This window comes from Puma concolor, chromosome B1 (genome assembly GCF_028749965.1).
Source record: "Puma concolor isolate L17-30 chromosome B1, mPumCon1.1.hap2, whole genome shotgun sequence".
Taxonomy (NCBI): domain Eukaryota; kingdom Metazoa; phylum Chordata; class Mammalia; order Carnivora; family Felidae; genus Puma; species Puma concolor.
In genome coordinates this window covers 97,709,709-97,734,391 of record NC_141670.1, presented here as the reverse complement: position 1 = coordinate 97,734,391, position 24,683 = coordinate 97,709,709, and the positions used below count along the sequence as shown (strand labels likewise).

Here is a 24,683-nt window from a genome sequence, read left to right as displayed (position 1 = left end):
CAGAAATGTTGCATCCCAGATTGTGAGGATTGACTGGGTATCAAAATTATAAGAATTTTAGGAAAAGACTACACTAATATATTGATTCAAAAACTATGTAATTAGCAATTATGATCCTATCCAATGATAACATTTTTAATAAGGGGGAAAAAGCAGAAATATTTTATTTAAATATTTACTGAAAATTTAAAAAAAATTTTTTTTAACATTTATTTATTTTTGAGAAAAGAGAAACAGGGCATGAGCGGGGGAGGAGACAGAAAGAGGCAGACACAGAATCTGAAACAGGATCCAGGCTCTGAGCTGTCAGCTCCCAACGCGGGGCCTGAACTTAAGGACCGTGAGATCATGACCTGAGCCGAAGTCAGACACTTAACCGACTGAGCCACCCAGGCGCCCCAATATTTACTGAAATTTAAAAATGATTTCTGTTTTAGAAATTATTTTGAAGTACCTAGAAATATTATGAAAGAAAATAGATCTGGTCTTTCTAAACTCTCATTTGTGCTTTAGGGCAGTGTTGTGCAATAGAACTCTGACATGATGGAAATGTTCTTTCTCTGTGCTGTCCAAACAGCCACTAGCCACAGACCCGTAATTAAACACTTACAGTGTTACTGTGTGACTGAGGAATTTCTTCAATGTAATTTAGCTTAATTTAAATTTAAATAGCCAAATGTGGCTGGCAGCCACCATATTAGACAGTATAGTTCCAAATCTTTGCTATGGTCCTTAGACCAGTAGCATCAGCTCCCATGATAGCTTACTATAAATGTAGATTCTCAGAATCTCACTGGGTTTGCCAGATTTAGTAAATAAAAATACAGGATACTCAGGTAAGTTTGAATTTGTGATAAACAATAATTTTAAGTATTTTCCATGTAAAATTTGAAATTTAAATATAAGAATGTCCCATGAAATATTTGAGGCATATCTATACTAAAAGATTATTTGTTCCTTATCTGAAATCCAAAATTACCCAGCCGGGACATATTTATACTAAAAAAGTATTCAAATTCTCCTGGGCATCCTGTATTTAATCTGACAACCCACTCAGACCCCTCCCCCACCAAGGCCTACTGAATCAGAACCCATTTTAACAAGGTTTCCAGGTGTTTTTGAAGCACATTAAACTCCATGAAGTCCTAATCGATATTGCTACCCCCTTCCAACTTCTGAAAGATTTTGCTTCTTACATATCTTTCTCAGCACCTCAAACTCACCCTCCTTAACTTGCTCATTCCTTTTACCTGATAGGTCTTTTAAGTTAGTACCCTATTTTTCACCTTAAAAAAAAAAAAAGCGGCTTATACCCCCTGCGGGCACTTCCTCACCATTCTTTCTTTTCTTTCATTTTTTATTTTGAAAAATATGAAATATATATTCAGCCCCTATATTCAACAATATTTTGTCACACTTGATGCATGTACCCCTCCCTTTCCTTTTTTCTTTCACTCTCTCTTTGTTGCTGTCGTGTTTTTCAGTGGCTTACTCAGAAATTTGTATCTCTAGCTTTGATCTCTAAAGCCAAAATTACAAATGCCTCTGGCATTTTCTCGCTGTTCTAGTGTAGCAGTATATTTAGCTTGATTCAAACTGAAATCATTTTCTCTGTTCAGCGAATGTCCTTTCCTAAATTCTTGTTCTCTCCCATTCTTTCACTTATCTAGACTCAAAACCTGACAGACATCTTCAACAACTCCCTCTATTCCTTAATAATTCCTAGCCAATCTATCAAGAATCTTAATTTTTTTTTCTTCAAAAACTCACATCTGTCTCTTTTCCATTCTTAGTTGCTGCCCTAGTTCAGGCCTTCACACATCTGGACTAGTCTCACCTGAAATCTGACTACTGTCATACTTCTCCTTTTTCTCAAAAAGTTACTAACATTCTTCACCAGTCTGCTCTCTACCCTACTTTCAACTTTCCTTCCACTAGTTTTGTTGTGAAAATTAAATAAAATGGCTATAGAAGATACTATGTCTTTTCCACAACTTTTCTAATATTTAAAACTCCCAGGAACAAACTCCTTAAAGGCAAGAACTGAGTTGCAATCTTTTGTACAGAGGGGGACACTCCCCATGGAGAATATAATTAGTACTTAAATAAGGGTTTACTTAGGAAGACATATCTACTGACCAGATTGGTTACTTACTTCTAAGTCAAAGAAAGATCTAAGGGATGAAAATGTACATTTGTAGCGTGTACCAAAAGAATAAAAATACAAAAGAGAAACCTATTTCCATGATTAAGGGAGCAAAGAAATGCTTGAAACAGAAAGATACATTTTACAGGAACGTTACAGAAATCATTCTAAAGAACTGTAGGGTTTTAGGATACTGGCTCTTTGCAAAGAAGATGAAGTGATTTTTAGCAATGCTTTTAATCTTGCCAGCCATGAACACCAAATAACTGATCTGGGAAGGCCTTTTAAAAAAATTATTAATTTAGGTAACTTTTAACTTTGAAGATCCTACCCCAATCACCCATTGTACTGTTTTCAGAAGCAAATCCAAGTAAATACCAAACAGACAGAATAATCGGAAACACTTTGATAATGTTATAGTAATTTAGTCAAAAGGGTCATAGTACCTTCTTCAAAATTAACATTTTTACACTGTCGTCCTGAGTCATCCACACGATGTTCTCTTAAAAAGAAAAACATAAATATTGCATCTATGAAAGACTTACTATGATAGATAAATGGCTTTAATTTATTAGTAGCCTTCTTTATTTTTTCACATTCTGATATAGTTTCTTTTACTAACTGCTAAGTAATGAAATTATTACCAATGAGGTATAACCAACAAAATTTAAAAGATACAAGTTATAATTCTTATTATCTTATCATATAAAATGAAGCATAATATTCAATCCAATATTCATCCAAAAGCATACATGAACTACCTTAATAAATATTTAAAGTTTTCCGGTGATTTTAAACATTTGTTATAAACATTTTTGGGGCCTTCAATAAAGCACTCCAAAGAAATACAAAGTAATAAAACTTCTGTAGTTTTATAAAATTTCTTCTAGTAAATAAAAGATATAAGTAACTTTTGTATTTAAGGTTGATACCAATCATTAATCTACTTAAAACTGTGCTTTCATGCCATTCCCGTACTTAGAAACCTACAGTTAGTAAATCAAGACCAAACTTTGAATCTTCAAAGACTTTATAATCTAGTCTCATTTATCAGATTGCCTATTATTTCCGTTACAAGTACTAGATGCATTAGCTGATCAAAAAACATGAACACAACTATAGACATCAAAAACCAAATAAAGACTTCATAGGAATAATTATCTTCCAATAATGATCATGCTTATTTAATTTCACAATCTACACAAGTAGTTTTATAATTTCTATCTGATTTACCTTAATAGAGTAAGGATCAGAATAATATTTAAAACTCCCAGGAATGCGCCAAGTAAAACTGGTGCTGTGTACATATTTATCTGCAGCTTAATGGCATCCCATGTCACACCCTTTTCTCCAATGAGTGCAAAACAAGTCTGAAAAACTTAATAAAATATAAAATAAAATGTATACAGATAAATTATTATGTGGGAGGCAAGGGCTAAAAAATGTGAAAGACATTTACTACAAAATTGGAAGCAACTTTGTGGAATCTCACATCTACATCACACATCTCAATAGAGGCAAGGGAACAAAATATTTACTCTTTTTCTGTATAAGGCATGGATATTCACATAGTCCATAAAAGATATACAATTGATCTGTGGAATTAGGAAAAAAATGTCTAAAAAAGCTCCTTAATGGGACATTAATGAGAAAAAGATTCAGAAACACTGATATACATTCACAAAGAATTATATCTAAAGCAATTTGTCAGTACCTTCCTATTTAAAAAAATCTCCACAGAAAATTTAAATCATCCAATTTCTTCCATATAAAATTACAATTTAATTATAAGGAGTAGAATGTCACATTTTAAGTTAATATTTCAAATCATCATTGTGTATATGGTATTTAAATCATGTATATTTTTAAATTTGGATCTGTGGCAAAAATCAGCTTGGAAGAGAACTGGTTTGCTTTCCTGATTTAGATTCTATATCTGGCTCTTCCAATAATTTGCAACCTTAAGGTAAGGATGAAGTAAGACATTACACGTAAAACACTTAGAACAGCATCTAACAATAGTAGACATTCAATAAATGCTAGTGCTGTTAATGTGGTCATTACAGGAAAGCGCATCTAATCTTTTTCAGGCCTACATTTACTCATCTAAAGATAATACAAAATATTTAAATGAGATAATCTTTCTTTTTGATTATTTCTTTTATTCTCAGGTTGAAAATGTGGCAAATCAATGAACAAGGTGATATAAATTTTAGTGCTGGTCTTTTTTTCCCCAATTCCCTGTCTGCCTTTGAAATAGCTAATACTGTCTCTGAACCTCCATTTTCTTGGCTCTGAAATAAAGGGGGTTAAGCTAAATAATTTCTTAAGCCATTCTTGGTTCTAAAATGCTATGAGATCTATTATATGCCTCTACCTCTTTTATTTTATCATTATTTAATCTCCAAAATACTTCTTATTTATTTACTGAGAACATATACCAGGTGTATACCAGGTTCTGTGCTAGATACTGAGGTTAGAGTGGTAAATGAAAAGACCCAGGCTATATCCTCATACATTTTATGATATGGCAGTAGATCCAATGATTCTACATTTGTTATGTATATTTTACTCCAAATAATAAACTGAAACATTAGATTTTTCGTGAAAGATAAATTGGATTATCTTTTTTCTTGGCTCTCTAAAAGAAAGTAATGGAATGGCACCTGGGTGGCTCAGTTGGTTGGGCATCCGATGTCGACTCAGGTCATGATCCTGTGGATCATGGATTCAAGCCACGAGTCGGGCTCTGTGCTGACAGCTCAGAGCCTGGAGCCTGCTTTGGATTCTGTGTGTCCCTCTCTCTTTGCCTCTCCCCTGTCTGTGCTATCTCTGTCTCTCTGTCTCTCTCTCTCAAGAAAAATTAAAAAAAATTTTAAAGAAAGTAATGGAAAGAGGGGTGAGGGTAGGATATTAATGATAAAGTAAATGGAACTGGATTCAAAGTGATGGTATTCATAACTGTAATATTCAAAGCATGAACAAATTATATGATTTTTCAATGTTTTTCTTTTTTTCTTCTTTAAAAATTTTTAAGGTTTTTAAAAATTTATATTTGAGAGAGACAGAGAGAAGGGGTGGGGAGAGAGGCAGAGAAAGAGGGATAGAGAGAAAATCCCAAGCAGGCTCTGCAACTCACAAACTGTGAGATCATGACATGAGCTGAAACCAAGAGTCGGATGCTTAACCATCTGAGCCACGCAGGTGTCCCTTCAATGTTTTTCTAAGCATAAAAATTACTAATTTATCTAATAGCAAAAACTTACTTGTCTTGGGGAAGTATTAAGTCTTATTAATATTGTTTTACACTCAGCTAAAGGATGGAGGCTTTGAAGAACAGTCTTTCAGTAGTCTTTCAAAAATTCTCTCATTTTCTTCAAACTCAGAAAAGTCTGAAAGGTATGGGCAAAGAGCACAAGAGTAAAGAATCTCCTATAACTTTCCTCAAATCCTTCAGTCAGAAGAATTTTGTTTCTGGGCTATCTGGGTGGCTCAGTTGGTTAAGTGTCCAACTTTGCAATTTTTTTTTTAAGTTTATTTACTTATTTTGTGTGTGAGAGAGAGAAAGCACAAGCAGGAGAGAGGCAGAGAGAGCAAGAGAGAGAGCATCCCAAGCAGACTCTGCACTGTCAGCACAGAGCCTGCTTTGGGGCTCTAAGTTACCAACCGTGAGATCATGACCCCAGTCAAAATCAAGAGTCGTATGCTTAACGGACTGAGCAACCCAGGCCCCCCCTTGCATCCAACTGTTGATTTCAGCTCAGCTCATGATCTCACAGCTATGGGATCGAGCCCCACATTGGTCTCTGCACTGAGTGTGGAGACTGCTTGGGATTCTCTTTCTATCTCTCTCTTCCCCTCCCCCACTTGCGCACATGTACAGGTGTACTTGCTCTCCAAAAGCAAAAAAGAAAAAATTAAAGAATTTTGTTTCTAATAGACAAGAAAAAAAGCTAACTATAATGGAGATGTCAAGCTAAATGATTATTTCACAGAACATACAGATAGTTAGGTTCGAATCTCATATTTCCCATTTGCTATCTGGCTGACCTTGAATAACTTACTTAGACTCTCTATGCCTTGATGTCCTAATCTGTAAAATGGGACTAATATTATTTACTTTAGAGAACATTTGTTAACACATATAAAGAGCCTAGACTCCTGCTGGACCAAAAATATTAGCTTCCCTACTTTTCCTTTTAGCTATGAGGTTTTATACTTGGATTCCACTTAACATTTGAACTTTAAAAGTTCTCCCAATTCATATTCAAGCAATGACAAGTGAAAAATACCTACCTGGACCTAGAATAAAGCCTAATGCTTGACATGCACTTGTGTTTGCCATGGAACTTATTCTTTCCTGAAGGGAAGTAGCACCAGCAATGTATGATCTAACAACTGCTACATTTCCTAAGAAAAGACACAATAATCCAAAGTCAAAGAAAATATTCTTTGGTTTATAAAATCCCACTTAATTTGGCTTTATATAAAACAAAAATATTAATCTACATTATAGTCACTGCTTCTTCCCTATGATTATACAAAGCATATACATCGAGCAAATGTATCAATTAGTGGAAAATCTTGCTTTTAGCAACATGAAAACACAATTAAAGATGTGAATAAATGAAAAAGTGACATTACAGAAATGTTAAACTTTTTTTCTTATTAAATATGAAGAAAACACTGACTAAATGGCAAACTACTGATCGTTACAACTATTTTTAAAACAAAGACATCACAAATTCTGCATGCTTAAATGTAATATAAGAAACAAAAAGATCCACTAACAATTTGACTCAAAAAAATTTATTGAGCTCTTATTATTTTCAGGAGACTCTGCAAGAAAGGCCACAGAGTATTTTAGAAAGTCATAAATTGTCTCTAATTATAAAAAGTTTACTATCTGGTTGGTGATAAAAGATGAAAACAGAGCAAAACAGTATCTAAGCAAGTTCCACAGACATACAGGAGATGGGAAAGATCTGTTAAGGGGTAGGGTAACCTAAGAAAATTTTATGGAAGATGTGGAACTTGAACAGAATCTTGAAGAATGAAGAATGATGGGAACAGAATAGAGAAACTATAGGTAACAGGAATATCATGAACAAAGGCAAAAATCATAGGAAAGATATTTGTCTATTTGCAATGAGAAATCTATATGTTGAGTAGTGAGATATGAGATTTGAGACGAGGTGATACCAGATGAGAGAGGGTGAATTCAGGGTGAATGTGAATCTGAACAGCCAAACACATACATACATACATACATATTACCTGCTCCAAATCCCACCAATCCACGAGCAACCAACATGTAGTATTTATTATGAGAAGCTGGAACGTGGACATATGCATAGAGGCAGTTAGCCATGACCGAAATGAAGATGGAGACAATAAGAGGTTCTTTTCTTGGTCTATAATTAGACCACAAACCAAATACAGGTGAAGCTACCATTTGGCCAAGACTAAATGAAGCAATAACCCAGCCCAAAAAACTTGCATCAGCTGTCTGATCAATCTGCAGAAAAAAGTACAATGCTTTAAGAATTGTTATCCAAGAAAAGTAAAGTTTAAGACTTAAACACATTTTTCTGACCACGTAACATTTCCTATTTAAGTAAATAAAAACAATAATTCTAACATATCAGTTTTATAACACTATTACTTATAGTAAGGTATTCAAAACTTCTTACAGTATAATTAAATATGCTACCAATTCACTATACACTAGAAACAATACTTGGGAAGCTTCAACTTTTAGAATGATTATGGGAATATGATTTATGATTTGGTTCATAAAAATCTTGTTACAAATAATCACATTATATGTATAAATAATAACATCACAAAAGTAAAATGCCATTCTTTAATTCTTATAAAGTAAATACAATTATTTAGACTTATGTTACTCCATAAGCTAAATAGCCATTAGCACTATAAATCCTTTTTTTTTTTTTTTAACATTTATTTATTATTATTGAGAGACAGACACAAAGCGTGAGCAGGGGAGGGGCAGACAGAGGAGGAGACACAGAACCTGAAGCAGGCTGCAGTCTCTGAGTGTCAGCACAGAGCCCAAAGTGGGCTCGAACTCACAAACCAGGAGATCATGACCTGGGCTGAAGTTGGAGGCTTAACTGATTGAGCCACCCAGGAGCCTCATTTTTATTTTTTTTAACTGAGCACAATAGTCAAATGTTTAAGAGAATAAAAACACAAAAGCTGAAAGATAATTCTCCCATTAAACCTATTATTAATTCTTCCTTTCAACATGGAGGATTCAGGGTTCTACCACTGAACGAGGGTTTATGTGTCATGATAGATGTTGAGGAGAGAACCAAATGATTAAATTCAGAAAATAAAATTCTTTCAAAAAACAGAAAATTTCAGCTTACAAAAGGGACTATGGAATAAATTAACAGATTAAAAAAAATATATATATGGTAGGCTATATAGTAATTTGGAAACATAAGAACCATTAAATTTTTAGAAATAAGGGGTGCCTCGGTGGCTCAGTCGGTTAAACTTCCGACTTCAGCTCAGGTCATGATCTCACAATCTCTGAGCTCGAGCCCCACGTCAGGCTCTGTGCTGACAGCCCAGAGCCTAGAGCCTACTTCGGATTCTGTGTCTCCCTCTCTCTTTGCTCCCCCCCGCCTCCTTGTGCTCGCTCTCTCAAAAATAAATATTTAAAAAAATGTAAATAAATTTTTAGGAAATAAGATTAAACATATATAAAGTGTTAGAACAACTTAAAGACAACCATGGCCTTTTCTAAAGATATTTTTAAATAGTTTAAAATGAAAATGTTTAGGTACATTTTCTTGTGGGGGATGAGAAATAAGAGTGAATACATATAATGATACACAATATTAAAGTTCTAGCCTTAAAAATATCTCTTATTTGGGGCACCTGGGTGGCTCACTCAGACAGCTGAGTGTCCGACTTTGGCCCAGGTCATGATCTCCCGGTTTGTGAGTTCAAGCCCCACATTGGGCTCTGTGCTGACAGCTCATAGCCTGGAGTCTGCTTTGGATTCTGTGTCCCTCTCTCGCTGTGCCCCTCCCTCACTCATGCTCTGTCTCTCTTTCTCTCAAGAATAAATAAAACATTAAAAAAATTTTTTTTTAAATCTCTTATTTTAGGCACACTGGTTTTCATTTTCTACCCATACTACCTTTGGCTCCTTTGATCACTCTATTAAAAATATAAAATAACTTCATGTCATAAAAATTTTTTAATTAATTTTCAAAAAAGCAGTGAAAACTCAATTTTAATGTTAAATGTGTAGTGGTTTGAAAGCAAAAGAATGAAAGTGTCTTCTCAGGATATCAATTGATCATAGTCAAGTATGTGTTTCAGGGACAGAAGCTGACTCTCGGGGATAGCTCTAACAATATTAATGATATTTGCCAGAGACCAATGGAAACTTTTATTTTAATTGGATACTATTCTTTATGGTGACTGGAAACTGGAATCTGTTAGAAAATTCTGCTAGAATTGTAATAGGAAAGTAAAACGGGTTTGGGAGATACAGGTTCTACACTACAACAGGTGTCACTTCAGTAATTAAACTGTTATCTGCACTCATGTGTGTTTCTCTTTTTAACAGTAGTAACAGCATCTCATTTCTGGTCCTCTGGCCACCTCTGGTGATCTCCATCATACCATTTTTGGGATAAAATCTAAACTGCTTATTATGAAAAACTAGCTCACAAGTTGGCCACAGTCTCTTCTCTAGCCTCATCTCTCTGCATGTACCCTTCCCCCAATTCTAACTTCCAGTCACACAGAACTGTCTTAAGTTTCCAAAATGAGTCAAATTCTTTGCCTCCAGGCCTTTGCACTGATTTCTCTACTGTCCCCCTCTACCAGCAATGCCTTCCCAACCTCCTACTCCCTGGCCCCTACCTTTTTTTCAGGAAACCAACTCCTACAGACCTTCAAAACTCAGCTCTGGTGTAACTGATTTTTAAAGTCTTCCAGAATTTTAGTTTGGGTTAGCAACATCCCCCTAATAGCCCATGTCTGTCTGTCTGCCTGCACCTCTTTCTCTCTCTCTTCTTTCTCTCTCTCTCATTTTCTCCCCCCCCCCCCCCCCCCCCCCACACACACACACCCATACTTTTAGACCTTTACTCACGTATACTGTATAGTAACCATCTGTAATTAACTTATTTGGTTTGGTACACATCAGTAAAAGTTGGAACTGTATTTTCTCAAAACAAAAACAAAACACAAAAGCCCTCCCCCATCCCTGTCATTTCAGGAAAAAAAAAAGAAAAGAAGAAAGAAAACCATACACTCCAAAGTACATGGTATTGAATTTCAAACATTACTTTATAAACATGTTAATGATATTGACAAAGTCAAAGTTCTGGAAATCTTCATGCTTTGATATGGGAACTAAGATATGAATATGGGCGTTCCAAGCATTTTTAACTTTTATTTATAGATGATTGCTTATTAATTCAAGTAACAGTCACCGAGTCCTTTACTGTGACAAAAAATGTGCTAGGCAATAAGGATACAAAAGATGAGTTAACACAATTTTTCCAAATCAGGTTTCATCATAGTGAAGTTTCCAGATTTTACTTATCAGGTATTTGAGTAGCTGGGGGTAAAAAATCACATGCTTCAATTTTTTATCTGTCAAATAAGGATAACTTCACAGAGTTATTAAAAGAATTATTTGAGCAATGTATAGTGCTTAGGGCAATGTCAGCATATATATACACTAAATGAATATTACCTATAGGATATAAAAACTAGTATTTCTTAGAATTTTGTTTTTACTAATATGTCAGTTCTATTATTATATTTTATTATAATTCATGCATTAGTATTCCCACTATCTCCCTAGCCCTGTAAAATAACCTATCCTTCCAATTCAAAATCTAGTCTTAAGAATATGAATCTTCCTGGATATTTATCCCACCTCTGGGCAACAGAACCTCAGGAATCACTTGGCTGATGGTTGTCTATCAGCCAGGGTCAGAAAGAAGCACATTTCAGAGATTTACACTGGTGCCAAATTCCTTTCAGACAAATAATTTATTGTTTTGTTTTGTTTTCTGAGTTTTTTCTTGGGTCGGTGGGGGGGTGTTCTAGCTTTTTATCTTTGTCACAGATGGCTTTTCAGCTAAATAATATTTTTCAACATGCTATTGAAAAAGATGGAAGCCTTAAATTAAGAATTAAACAGTTTAAGGTAGTAAGTAACACAGCACTGTGGTTGAGCCAGATTTTTGTTTCAGATAGGTTTGGCTCTGCCATCTTCCAGCTGAGTGACTTGAGCAAGCTACCAAACTTTCTGACTGTGAGTTTCTTCACCTGTCAAACAGGATAGATAATAATCATTTCATAGGGTTGCTATGAATATCAAGAGGTGAAAAGTTTAGTACCGTACCTGGCACATAGTGAGCTTTCACTATTATTATGAAATAACCTGAGAAAGGTTTTTTATTGAAATTGTTTTATTTGTATTGCCAAAGAACTAGTTACAAGTTCATGTACTCACTAAATTTACCTTTGAAGAGCTTTCAAATATCTGGAGAAAGGAGTGTACTTTTTCAAAATTCAACATACTGTGCTGAGTAGACCTAATTATTGTAAATACCTTTCTTTTGGTAATTTTGAGGTTAAACAGACTAGATACAGGAATCATAGAAATAAAGAGTTTTGATACATGGAAATATATTTTTGGCAAAGAAAATATTGCTCTAAAATTGTTAAATTTTCCGCTATAATTCTAATCATTCTGCCAGTAAGGAAAGAATATTTAACATCATGGCTAATAATTTCATGTCATATAAATTTTTATTTATTTTCAAAATAGCAATGTGAATATGGCACCAACTCAGTAAAAAAAATGAAATTTGTATTTTTGTCCTTATTCCTTTTATAATATCAGATATTTTAAAAGTTAGCATTTTCAAAAAGTTAAAAATTCATAAAAACTAAAAAATCTAAAATTAAGTATAAAATGTCAATAAGCTTCTTGTATCACAGGCACATTATTTTTAATAATAGGGATAATAAATAATAGGGATAAAGATAATAGGGAAGAAGGGTGGAAGGGAAGGACAGAGGAAAGGAAAGATGAAGGGAGGGACAGCATCTCAGAAAAAAATGCAGAAAAATTTATAAAGGCCCCAGGAACCTAGATTAATTCAAGTAGATACGTCTAATAAATTGTTGGCTATACATCTAATATGGGCCAAAGCTTAGGATTTAGTCTACAACACACACATACACACACACACACACAGACACACAGCCCAATCTCTGGGAAAAACCAACATATAAGGAACAAGTTGGTAAAGAAAACTCATAAAAGAATTTAATAACAAATATTTAAAGAGCCAAGCCAGGACAGAGTAATGTACGGAAGCTAAGAGAGGGTTTTCAGAAGCAGGGAGAGGTCAACAATGTCAAATACTACCCAAATGTCACACAAAGGACCGAAAAGTATCTATTTGGTCAGTAATCAAATCATTGGAGACCTTAATAAGAGCAGTTTTATGGTAGCAGAGGAGTGAATCAGACTGTAGCAGGTTCAGGAGTGAATAGGAGGTTGGAGAGTACAGAGAACTCCATCAAGAACTTTAACTGAAATACTGTTATAGATAACGTCTGCAACTTATATACTGATTTTTAGTAAATTCATTCCTGGAGATTTAAGATAGAATTGACATATATTTATATTATGTTATATGTCAAATATTTTTTTTTTTAAAGAGTTGGCAGGACTTGATGATTAACTGATGCCAGGGTACCTACTAAACTTGCATCTTCTTGTTAGGCCCTCCTCCCCATCTAGTAACCACAGCATCGAAATACATGTATTATCTATTCTTTTCACAATGTCAACCATACAACCCTATGGGAAAGCACAAAAGTATTCCATAGAAATGTCATTTGTACCATTCAGGAATTCAGACTATAAGTAATTTAGTTTCCTTTTTATCAGGGAGGGGGCATTGGTGGGATATGAAAGCGGCTAATAAGTAGGTGAGCATACATCTACATTTGTCTAGGACTATCCAGGTATAATTCTGTTTTCCTGGTATAGTGCTCCCTTCACTTCAAGATTGTTCTGGTTTGCACAATGAAGCACTGGATCACCTTACTTATAAGCCTCTCTGGAAGAATTATTATCTCAAGTCATGCTAGTAAAGATTAAATCAATAGACTACCAAAGAGACTGTCAAGAAAACTCTTAACTATGTAAGAGTTACTACTACTATAGCTACTTAAGAGAATAATAGATTGAAGTGTACAAACCTTTTGGAGATATGGCCATATTGACATTATCACAATAGAAAATCCTGTAAAGAAGCAAACCCTGTTATTTATACTTAAAATGATGTCATTACTATTTATAGATACAATTTTTTAAACTATAACATGGGTTTTAAAATATCATTCTCAATTTACAAATTTATTCCCCCAAATGTTTAACTTATTAAGCAATGGAATTGTATTTATTAGAAGGGAAATAAATATTAAAGACTTGAAAATTATATGTAATTATAGTCCCTGGTCATAATTGGGGTAATAAAAGCAGAGGACCTGTTTCTCCTTATTCACGTCTTTACTGTAAACAGAAATAAATTACTGAAAGCTTTGTAAGTTCTTACAAGCAGAACTGAGTGGACGAAAAGCTACCCTGTTAAAGAGGAAGTGGTAGATTTCTAATGTGTGTTGTTTGGCAGAGATTATCAACAGTAGGGAAATCTAGGAAAAGGAAAATGATCATATAAAGGAGAAATTGGCTATAAAGAACCAGGAGGCTTCAAGATGGCTATACCTTAAAAGAAAACTCATGATCTCTGCTACCCTTTATTGCTTAAGAGCTGTAATGATAAACTCCAATCCTATCTGTCAATTTTAAATGTTAGGCATATTCAATCAAAATTCTATAAAGGCCATTTAAAAAAAAACACTTTTATTAAGATATACTTTACATACTATACAATCTACCCATTTAAAACACTCAGATTAGTGGGTTTTAGTATAATCAAAGATATGTGCAACATCACCACAGTCAATTTTAGAATATTTTAGTCACATCACAAAGAAACTCTGGACGTTTTAGCTACTATTCTGCTGCTTTCCATCCTATTGCTCACCAGCCTGAAGCAACTACTAATCTACCTGTCTCTATAGATTTTCATATGAATAGAATCAGGCAACATGTGGTCTTTTGTGTCTGGCATCTTTCTTAGCATAATGTTTTCAAGCTTCATCCATGTTGTACCAGTATCAGTACTTCATTCTTTTTAGAAAGCTTATATTAAAAATACTTTAATTATTAGTTTAATTTTAGTGTATTTTGAATTGACATTGACTTTGATGAAAAGCAGACTGAAAGAGTAAACTAATATTTGAAATCAAGGCTCAATTTCACAATCAAGAAACTTAAAAACAGGTAAAATGTTTAACATGCTAATTAAAATCTAAAGTTAAAATAATTCTTTTTTGCTATTAAAATGGAAATTATTTAATTTTAGATAATGGAGTACTAAAAGTTAAAAGTATTTCATTTTATTTATTATATTTTATTTTATTTCAATTCCTGTATAGTTAACATACAGTGCTACATTAGTTTCAGGTATACAATACAGTGATTCAACACTTCTATATATTACCCAGTGCTCATCATGACAAGTGCACTCCTTAATCCCCAATCACCTATTTCACCCATTCTCCTACCTCCCCCTCCCCTCTGATAACCATCAGTTTGTTCTCTATAGTTAAGAGTCAGGGTGCCTGAGTGGCTGAGTTGGTTAAGCGGTTAAGCATCAGACTTTTGCTCAGGTCATGACCTCCCAGTTTGTGGTTTTGAGTCCTGCATTGGTCTGTGCTAACAGCTCAGACAGAGCCTGGAGGCTGCTTGGGATTCTGTGTCTCCCTCTCTCTGTCTCTCAAAAATAAACATTAAACAGTCTATTTCTTGGTTTGTCTATCTTTTTTTTTTTTTCCGTTGCTCATTTATTTTGTTTCTTAAATTCTACATACTTGAATTGAGCAAGTATCATATAGCAAAATCATATAGTATCTGTCTTCCCCTGACTAACTTATTTGGCCTAACATTATACACTCTGGTTCCATCCATGTTGTTGCAAATGGCAAGATTTCATTCTTTTTTATGGCTGAATAATATTCTGTTGTTATTAAATAAATTAGAAGTACTTTATTTTTTAAATGTTTATTTTTGAGAGAGTGTGTGCAAAAGTGGGGGATGGTAGAGAGAGAGGGGGACAGAGAATCTGAAGTGGGCTCTGTGCTGACAGCAGAGAGCCCGATGAGAGGCTCAAACTCAGAAACTGCGGGATCATGACCTGAGCCAAAGTCAGACACTTAACCGACTGAGCCACCCAGGTGCCCCATAAATTAGAAGTATTTTATTTTATTTTATTTATTTTATTTTATTTTATTTTAACTTTTTAATATTTATTTTTTAGAGAGAGAGGGCGCGTGTGCAAGCAGGGGAGGGGCAGAGAGAGGGGAAGACACAGAATATGAAGCAGGCTCTGGGCTCCAAGCTGTCAGCACAGAGACAGAAAAGGGGCTCGAACCTACTAACTTTGAGATTGTGACCCGAGCCAGAGTCGGATGCCCAACTGACTGAGCTGCCCATGGAAGTTAAATGAAAATAATTAAAAGCTATTGCAGAGGTTGCTATCGACACAACACTCATTGTGTAGGTAGAATCCTCCTTCCTGATAGAATCCCATTTTTATTCAGGTATCCATCATTCCTCCACAAAGCCACAGACTTTAAGAGAAACTGTCTCCAACCCAAATTCCAGAGGGTAAATCCAGTTAGTCTAAAGAATTCAATCAGGATAATCCCACTATCCTAGTTGATGATGGGCTTAGAAATTGACAGGGTCCAGTTCTGACCAGTGAAAAGGGAAGGGAAGTCTACTTCAGGACCTCTAAGAAAGGACTCCTTATCTCTGTGCAAATTTAAAAAAAAAAGTCCCTTTTGATCAATAAAAATTATCATGAATGGATGTGACACCTTGGGCTGCTGCTGCAACCTTGCTATAGTGAAGTCAGTGCATAGAAGAGGAGAAAACCAAAATATGTAGTGGGAAACAGAACCAAAACCTCAGTGAACTTCACCTGGAGTTGTCCTACTATGGGTATCTTACAAGAAAAAATAAAATAAATTACCGTTTAAGCCAATTTGAATCAACATTTTTCCCCTGATATTTGTAGAAGGCACCCTAATAGATACACAATCCAAAATGAAATTGCATTACAAAGAATTGTTGAAAATATCCTTTATTTTGTACTTTTCTTTCATTTTAGCTTTATTTAAAATATATTTTTACTCAGTGTGAGAGAGTGACTGGGGTAAATAGAAAAGATAAAGAAAAGTAGTTTTAAAAACTTAGTAAAATGGCCTTCAGTAAATCTGTGTCAGGGAAAAGATACCACCTGTAAAATCTGTGCCTATAGACTTAAAGGATCTAAACTTGGAAAAAGAATGGATTCCCTGAAACACTTTTTTAAAAAATTGTCACAGTATTGATAACTCCTATATATTTTTATTCTTTATCATTTTAACATAAGTACAGTTCTTAACATTAAAATTTCCTCACGAAGTTTTACTTTTTAGTAACTATATTTTCAGAAATAATGTTAATAGATTAAAATACATCAAGGTATACAGATTAAGATTCTTGCTTTACTATTTGTGTCAATGTGGTGGGTTAGTCAGTTAAGCATCTGACTCTTGATTTTGGCCCAAGTCATGATGTCGAGGCTCATGGGATTGAGCCCTGCTTCGGGCTCTGTGCTGACAGTGTGGAGCCTGCTTGGGATTCCCTCTCTCCCTCTCTCTCTCTGCCCCTCCCCTGCTCACTCTCTCTCAAAATAAATAAACTTAAAAAAAATTAAATGAGTTCACAGGCAGCAAAAGAAAAAAAAAAAGTAGATACATTGAACTACATCAAAATTAAAAACTATTGTGAATCAAAAGACACAACCAGTAGAGTAGAAAGAAGAGTCCGAATGGTAGAAAATATTCACAAATCATTTATCTGATAAGGAGTTAATACCCAGAGTACATAAAGAACTTCTACAACTGAACAACAAAAACCTAATTAAAAAGTGGGCAAAAGGTGGCGCGCCTGGGTGGATCAGTCAGTTAAGCGTCCAACTTCGACTCAGGTCATGATCTCATGGTCCGTGAGTTCAAGCCCCGCATCAGGCTTTGTGCTGACAGTTCAGAGCCTGGAGCCTGCTTCGGATTCTGTGTCTCCCTCTCTCTCTGACCCTCCCCTGTTCATGCTCTCTCTCTCTCTGTTTCAAAAATAAATAAACATTAAAAAAAAATTAATAAAAAAAAGTGGGCAAAGGACTTTAATAGATATTTCCCCAAAGATATACAAATGGCCAATATGCATATGAAAATATTCCCAACATTACTAATCATTAGGGAAATACAAGCCAAAAAAACCATGAGAGACTACTTCATGCCCATTAGAATGACTCATATTAAATAAACATAAAAGTTGGTAAGGATGTGGAAAAATTTGAACCCTGCCTGTTGGTGGGAATGTACAAATAGTATAGCAGTTATGGAAAACAATATAGCAGTTCCTCAAAAACTTATAAATAGAACTGTTATGTGATTCAGCAATTCTACTTCTTTTTTTTTTTATTATTAATGTTTATTTACTTATTTTGAGACAGGAAGAGAGAGAGCACACAAGCAGGAGAGGGGCAGAGAGGAGAGAGAATCCCAAGCAGGCTCTGCACTTATAGTGCAGAGCCCAGCTCAGTTAGTGGCTTTGATGGGGTTTTTGAATGGTGGGGGTTCGAAGCTGACATTCAAGAAACAATTCTTGAGATGTCTTTGGTGCAAAAAAGGTAATTTTATTAAAGCACGGGGACAGGACCCATGGGCAGAAAGGGCTGTGTTATAAAGGTGACCTTTTATATATCATGGAGCTGGGGAAGATAAAGCCAAGAGGAAGTTCCTAAAGGGATTTTCATATGTTAAAGAAGATTCATAATACAACAGAGGCCTAGGAATTGTCAAGCTAAGGTTGTTTTTCCTCTAGTAAGGCATACATTAGGACAGTAGGGGGTTCCTGGAGAAAGCCCGAACTCCTTTCCTTAGTCATTTCTTTACAATTGCTGCCCTTTGTTAAAATAGTATATAAGCCCCCAACTCTAACCATTTCTTTGGAGTTTTCACTTTTCTATAATGTATAGTGTATAGGTCTGTATAATGTAAAAATAACTAACATCAAATAAATGTATAAGCTTTTTTTCTTGTTGATCTGTCTTCCATTGCTTTATTTTGAAGGTAACAGCTACAGAACCTAAGAAAGTAGAGGAAAAGATTTGCCTCCCCACCATATATACAATAGACTATTATTTAGTCTTCAAAAGAAAGGAAATTCTGACTCATACTATAACATGGATGAACCTTGAGAACATTATGCTAAATAAAATCAACCATTTGCAAAAAGAAAAATACTGTATGATTTCACTTATATGAAATATCTAGAATCATCAAATTCAAAGAAACAGAAAGTATGGTGGTTTCCAGGGCCTGGGAGGAGGGGGAAATGAGGAGTTGTTTAATGGGTAAAGAGTTTTAGTTCTGCAAGATGAAAACATTCTGAAGATTGGTTATTTAACCATGTAGATATATGTAACACTTCTGATCTTAGAAATGGGTAAGATGGGAAATTTTATATTGTGATTTTTACTAAAATACAAAATAATTAAAAAAATGAAGTGACATTAAAATAAGATACTTTATCTGAAATTTTTAAATTCTATATAATTTCTAATACTTACCTACACTGCTGAAAAACATAGTAAGATACAGAATCCTAATAGATATCCATCGGCTCTTATAATGCTCTTCAGTTTCTATAATATCCCATTCTCTAGGTGTAAAGAAGAAAAAAGTAGTTTAATGTTATCTCATTATGTGCAAATCTTTCTGTGGCACAGTTTTATTTTCTCTCTCCTAAAGTAATAAAAATGCTATGACAAAGCTATAATTTATTAATATTGATATTTGCTGTACTAATTATCTATGAATAAGCAATATTTCTGTGAATTTCCATGGATTATACTTGTGCTTTATTACACATAGAAACTTGGGAGACATGAGGTAGCTTAAAAAGGCATAACATTTTGTCAACCAATTATTTTGATATCATTGACTTGCTACAAATTGAGTGTTGGAATTTGTTAAACTGACAAAATAAAGTCTATCAAAATAAATCAAATAAACTAGCTACAATTAGATCTCACACTGATGGGATATACAAGTATTACATATTTTAAAAAAATGATTACTGTCATCATTATGACATGTTCTACTTGAGGACAGTAAATTGACTTTGCTGTAGGAAGCTATTTTGGCAGGGTACTTTCAGCAGAATTAATATAGAAATGACACCAGAAAAGTTTAATGTGACCTAAGACATTCCTAGTCCTGGGACCTCTAGAACACTTGCCTTTGCTCCAACATGAGTTACCAGACAAGTTCTGTTAGTTGACTAAAGAGAGTCCAAGGTCCCTCTAGACTGGGTTGATCTCTCATATAAGCCTGTGACCTGGAGTAAGGGCAAGTATATTAAGCACACACACGACTTCAAGGGTCCAGGTGATACATGTATCATTACATTTTTACATACACATATAGAATGAGTTAACGAATTTGCCTTAATATGAATATGTTTTCAAATAATTAAGATAAACACAACAGGCAAAATGCCTTCTTATGTTTAAAAGAAATTTTCTAAAATAGACCTTAGAGTTGTCAACTTAGTCTTCAAAAAAGAAACATTTTTTTTCAGATGTGTTGTGACTGGGAGTGGTAGAGAGTAAATGAAGAAGAAAGATAACATTAATTACATCTACTATGTGCCAGATATGTTAGTTATTGATACAATATATATGAATATGCCATTCCATAAAAATAGACCTTTCACCATAATGTAGCATACTTGAAAAATAGCAGAATCCCAAAGGCCTATAAAAATCTTCTTTGACTTACAGTTGGGTTACCTTCCAACAAACCTATTGCAAGTTGGAAAAAATTAAGTTAAAAATGCATTTAATACATCTAACCTACCAAATATCAGAGCTTAATACCTCATTCTACCTTAAACAGGCTCAGAACACGAGCATTAGCCTATGGTTGGGCAAAATCACCTAACACAAAACGTATTTCATTACAAAGTATTGAATATCTCATGTAATTTATAAAATACTGTACTAAAAATGAGAAATGCAATGTTTGTATGGGTACAATGGTTGGAAGTGTATAGATTGGCTACTCTGGTGATCACATGACTGATTGGGAGCTGAGGCTCACTGCCACTATCTCGCACTGCAAGAATATTCTACCATTCCTAGCCCAAGAAAAGATCAAGATTCAAAACGTGAAACATGGTTTCTACCAAAAGTGATCACTTTTGCACCAATGTATCATTGAAAAATCTTAAACCATTATAAGTTGGGGACCATCTGTATTTGGAAATCAGTATTTTGGAATTTGGAATACATAATGCAGATGATTACATAGCAGGAAAAGGTATGCACCATTCAATCCCACAGCACTGTATTCTGGTATTACTTCCAGCACTGGGTATTACACTTTTAATGAACCCATTATTATTTCCTGGAGATAAAAAATTAAACTGACCATCATAAATAAGAACTATCATTAAAATAAGCCTGGGGGTGCCTGGGTGGCTCAGTCGGTTAAACGTCCGACTTCGGCTCAGGTCATGATCTCACGGTTTGTGAGTTTGAGCCCCATGTCAGGCTCTGTGCTGACAACTTGGAGCCTGCAGCCTGCTTCAGATTCTGTGTGTGTCTCTCTCTCTGTCCCTCCCTCACTCACACTCTGTCTCTCTCTCCTTAAAAAATAAATAAACGTTAAAAAAAAATACGCCTGAAAATGTCAAATAACTGTTTTGCTCAGATCTTATCTAAGTTAGGAAACCAGAGAAGTAAATAATTTGATTGTGAAAAAAATGTAATAAAATTGTTTATTTGAGAGACTTCAACTCGATTTGGAGCTCAGTCAAAACTTCCTTTTTTTAATAACAGCTATTAACTATTGAAGGAATGACAGAATTATAAAATCACTATTTAATAACTAGTTTCCATGTAATAATGGATGAAAGCAAGGGTCGTTCATGGATACAAAAACAACTGGTTGAAAGGTTGGTGAGGACAGGATAGTCACAGGGCCTCAAAGTATCACCTCACTATCTACTTTCCAATTACAAAATGGAAAATTAAGTTTTATACCACTCACCCTCTTTTTGTTTTTATTTTTAGAGAGAGGGACACACACACACACACAGACAGATGCAAGTTGGGGAGGAGAAGAGAGGGAGGCACAGAATTTGATGCAGGCTCCAAGCTGTCAGCATAGAGCCCAATGTGGGGTTCGAACTCATGAACCTCGAGATCATGACCTGAGCTGAAGTTGGACATTTAACTGACTGAACCACCCAGGCACCCCAGCAGTCACTCCCTTAACCAAGTGGTCAAGCTTGGCATCCCCAATAGTGGGATGGCCTAGCATTTGGTGTCTTCTAACATTAATATATTGACATATTCTCAACATAACCCGTGGGATGTCCATGCCAGGAATGTTTGACGAGGACCTATTTAGAAAGAAAAAAAAAACAAAAAAAACAAAACAGGCCAGGGGAGGGACCAAGACGGTGGAAGAGCATGGAAGTTTTTTTGTATCCCTTGTCCTGAAATACAGCCAGATCAACACTAAACCATTCTGCACACCTAGAACACTGATTTGAGGATTCACACAACAATCTGCACAACCTGAACCAGATAATTCAGCAGGTACTCAACACGGAGAGGTGAACTGGAGGAGAAAGTTGTGGAGGGCACAGAGCTGGTTTTGCTTGTGGAGAGAGGACGGAGATGGGGAGAGTACAGAAAGCATCCCCCCTGCCCGAAAGCAGCTGGAGAGAAAAGAAAGTATGCAAGGGGCTGAACAAAAAGGGAGAAAGGAGCAAAGAGAAGATTTAAATTCTATTAAGACTATAAGCGGGGGGAGTCCAGAGTCTGAAGCTCTGCAGCTTGATGCGTGGTGGTGTACTGGTAGGAAGGGTGAATCCCCAGGAGCAGTGGGTGAGGTCCTCAGGGCCCTCGGGTCACACAGGGAGAGGCAGTTCCCTTGCTGGGAGGACATTTGGTAGAGGCTGTGAAGCCTCCCCACAGGCAAAGGTCCAGTGGACCCCCTACAACAACCACATTGGCTGGTGCTGGAACAAGGATGTTAAGGGGTAAGCCTGGTGCCAGATGTGTGTGATTTTCCATAATCCCTGAAATGCTGCTGCTACATGACCACGTGAACTTTTTCTGGGGTGGGCTGGCACCCAGATGCAGTCCCCAGGCATCAGCAGCAGCATGGTCTCTGGAATGTTCCTGGGGTAGGGCCGGCACCCAGCCATTGCTCAGTGAGACCCTTCCCAAGAAGGTCTGAGCTGGTCAAAGCCACAGTCCCTCAGAAGTGAGGGGTGGGGAAACACACCCACATCTGAGATAAAACTCAGGAGGGAGGTGCCACCAGGCAACCTGGTGGCTTGGTCACGGACAGTGTAAAAGCGGGGGAGTGGATGGAAGCTGGAGAAAAAGGAGGGGTGTGCAATTGCTGGTTGGGGAGAGCACAGAGTTCTGATACTAGAGGCTGGGTAGATGGGTGATGCCATTTTCACACCTCCCACGCAAGCACATTCACGCCTACATGTGCCACAGCAATCCACCCCAGTAAACTAAGCAGCGGCACCTAATAGAGAACAGAGATGGTACACCAAGCCCTGGCCAACTGGACCAACCTCACTCTCCAGAAACAACACAAGTCTCTCCACCTGCTTAGTTTATGGACTATAAAATGCTTCATAGTTTGACTTCTAGGGGAAACTGATGTAATTTCAATCGTACTTCAGTCTGTTTGCTGAACCAACTATTCAACTTTTTTTCCTTTCTTTACTTATTCTTGAATATATAAAGAGAAAAAATTTATTTTTATTCTCCATTTCTATCAAAAATATTTTTAATTTTTTTCTATATATTTTTTTACTTTTTTGTAAATTTTTCAAATTCTATTTTTTTTACTTCCATCATTCCATTTTAGTCTTTCATTGTATTCATTTTTTCAAATTTTCAAACATTTTCCTTTTTTTTCTTTTCTTATCTTTCCCTTTTTTCTCTGATCTATCAAGCTCCTTTTAGCAACAAGACCAGAACACACCTAGGACCTAGCAACCTTTATTTGATTTTTGTGTGTTGCTTTTAATTTTTTAATTTTAATTTTTTTTACCTTATTAATTCCTTTTCTTCCTTCAAAATGATGAAATAAAGGAATTTACCCCAAAAGAAAGAACAGGGAGAAATGACAGCCAGGGACTTAATCAACACAGATACAAGCAACATGTCTGAACCAGAATTTAGAATCATGATAATTAGAATACTAGCTGGAGTTGCAGATTAGAATCCCTTTCTGGATAGATAAAAGCTAGTCAGGATGAAATAAAAAGTGCTATAATTGAGCTGCAATCTCCAATGGATGCCACAGCAGCAAGAATAGAATGAGGGAGAGCAGCAAATCAGCAATACAGAGGACAAATTTATGGAGAACAATGACGCAGAAAAAAAGAAGGAGACTAAGGCAAAAGAGCATGATTAAGAATTAGAGAAATCAGTGACTCATCAAAAAGGAACAGCATCAGAATCATAGGGGTCCCAGATGAAGAGAGAGAGAAAGGGGTAGAAGAGTTATGTGAACAAATCATAGTGGAAAAGTTCCTAACCTGGGGAAAGACACAGAAATCAAAATCCAGGAAGCACAGAGGACTCCCATTAGTTTTGACAAAAACCAACCATGAACAAGGCATATCATAGTCAAATTCACAAAATACTCAGGCAAGGAAAGAATCATGAAAGCAGCAAGGGAAAAAAAGTCCTTAACCTACAAGGGAAAACAGATCAGGTTTGCAGCAGACCTATCCACAGAAACTTGGCCAGAAAGGAATGGCAGGATATATTTGATGTGCTGAATCGGAAAAATATGCAGCCAAGAATTCTTTATCCAGAAAGGCTGTCATTCAAAATAGAAGTAGAGATAAAAAGTTTCCCAAACAAAACTTAAAGGAGTTTGTGACCAATAAACCATCACTGCAAGAAATTTTAAGGGGGACTCTCTGAAGGGAGAAAAGATGGGGAAAAAAAAAAAAGACCGAAAGCAACAAAGACTAGAAAGGATCAGAGAACACCACCAGAAACTCCAAATCTACAGGCAACATAATGGCAATAAATTCTTATCTTTCAGTACTCACTGTAAATGTCAATGGACTAAGTGCTCCAATCAAAAGACATAGGGTAACAGAATGGATAAGAAAACAAGATCCATCTATATGCTGTTTACAAGAGACCCAATTTAGACCTAAAGACACCTAAGGATTGAAAGTAAGGGGATGGAGAACTATCCAATCATGATAGTGGTC

At 35.6% G+C, this 24,683-nt stretch overlaps 1 protein-coding gene across 10 annotated transcripts in view; it reads right to left on the bottom strand.

The window, feature by feature from the left end:
- Nucleotides 1-24,683, bottom strand: part of MFSD8 (major facilitator superfamily domain containing 8) — a 153,156-nt gene that overhangs the window by 50,358 nt on the left and 78,115 nt on the right. For 9 of the 10 annotated variants that reach the window (XR_015250231.1, XR_015250229.1, XR_015250230.1 and 6 more), the window contains 6 exons: nt 18,979-19,070; nt 13,433-13,476; nt 7,424-7,664; nt 6,443-6,556; nt 3,380-3,524; nt 2,593-2,648 (listed from right to left, as the gene is read on the bottom strand). Coding sequence is in view for 7 of the 10 variants with exons in the window: in XM_086704255.1 (XP_086560381.1) it covers nt 2,593-2,648; nt 3,380-3,524; nt 6,443-6,556; nt 7,424-7,664; nt 13,433-13,476; nt 18,979-19,070 (692 nt within the window). In the remaining 3 variants the exon portion in view is untranslated. The remainder of the gene's footprint in view (nt 1-2,592; nt 2,649-3,379; nt 3,525-6,442; nt 6,557-7,423; nt 7,665-13,432; nt 13,477-18,978; nt 19,071-24,683) is intronic. The other variant, XM_086704258.1, reaches the window with a different exon arrangement.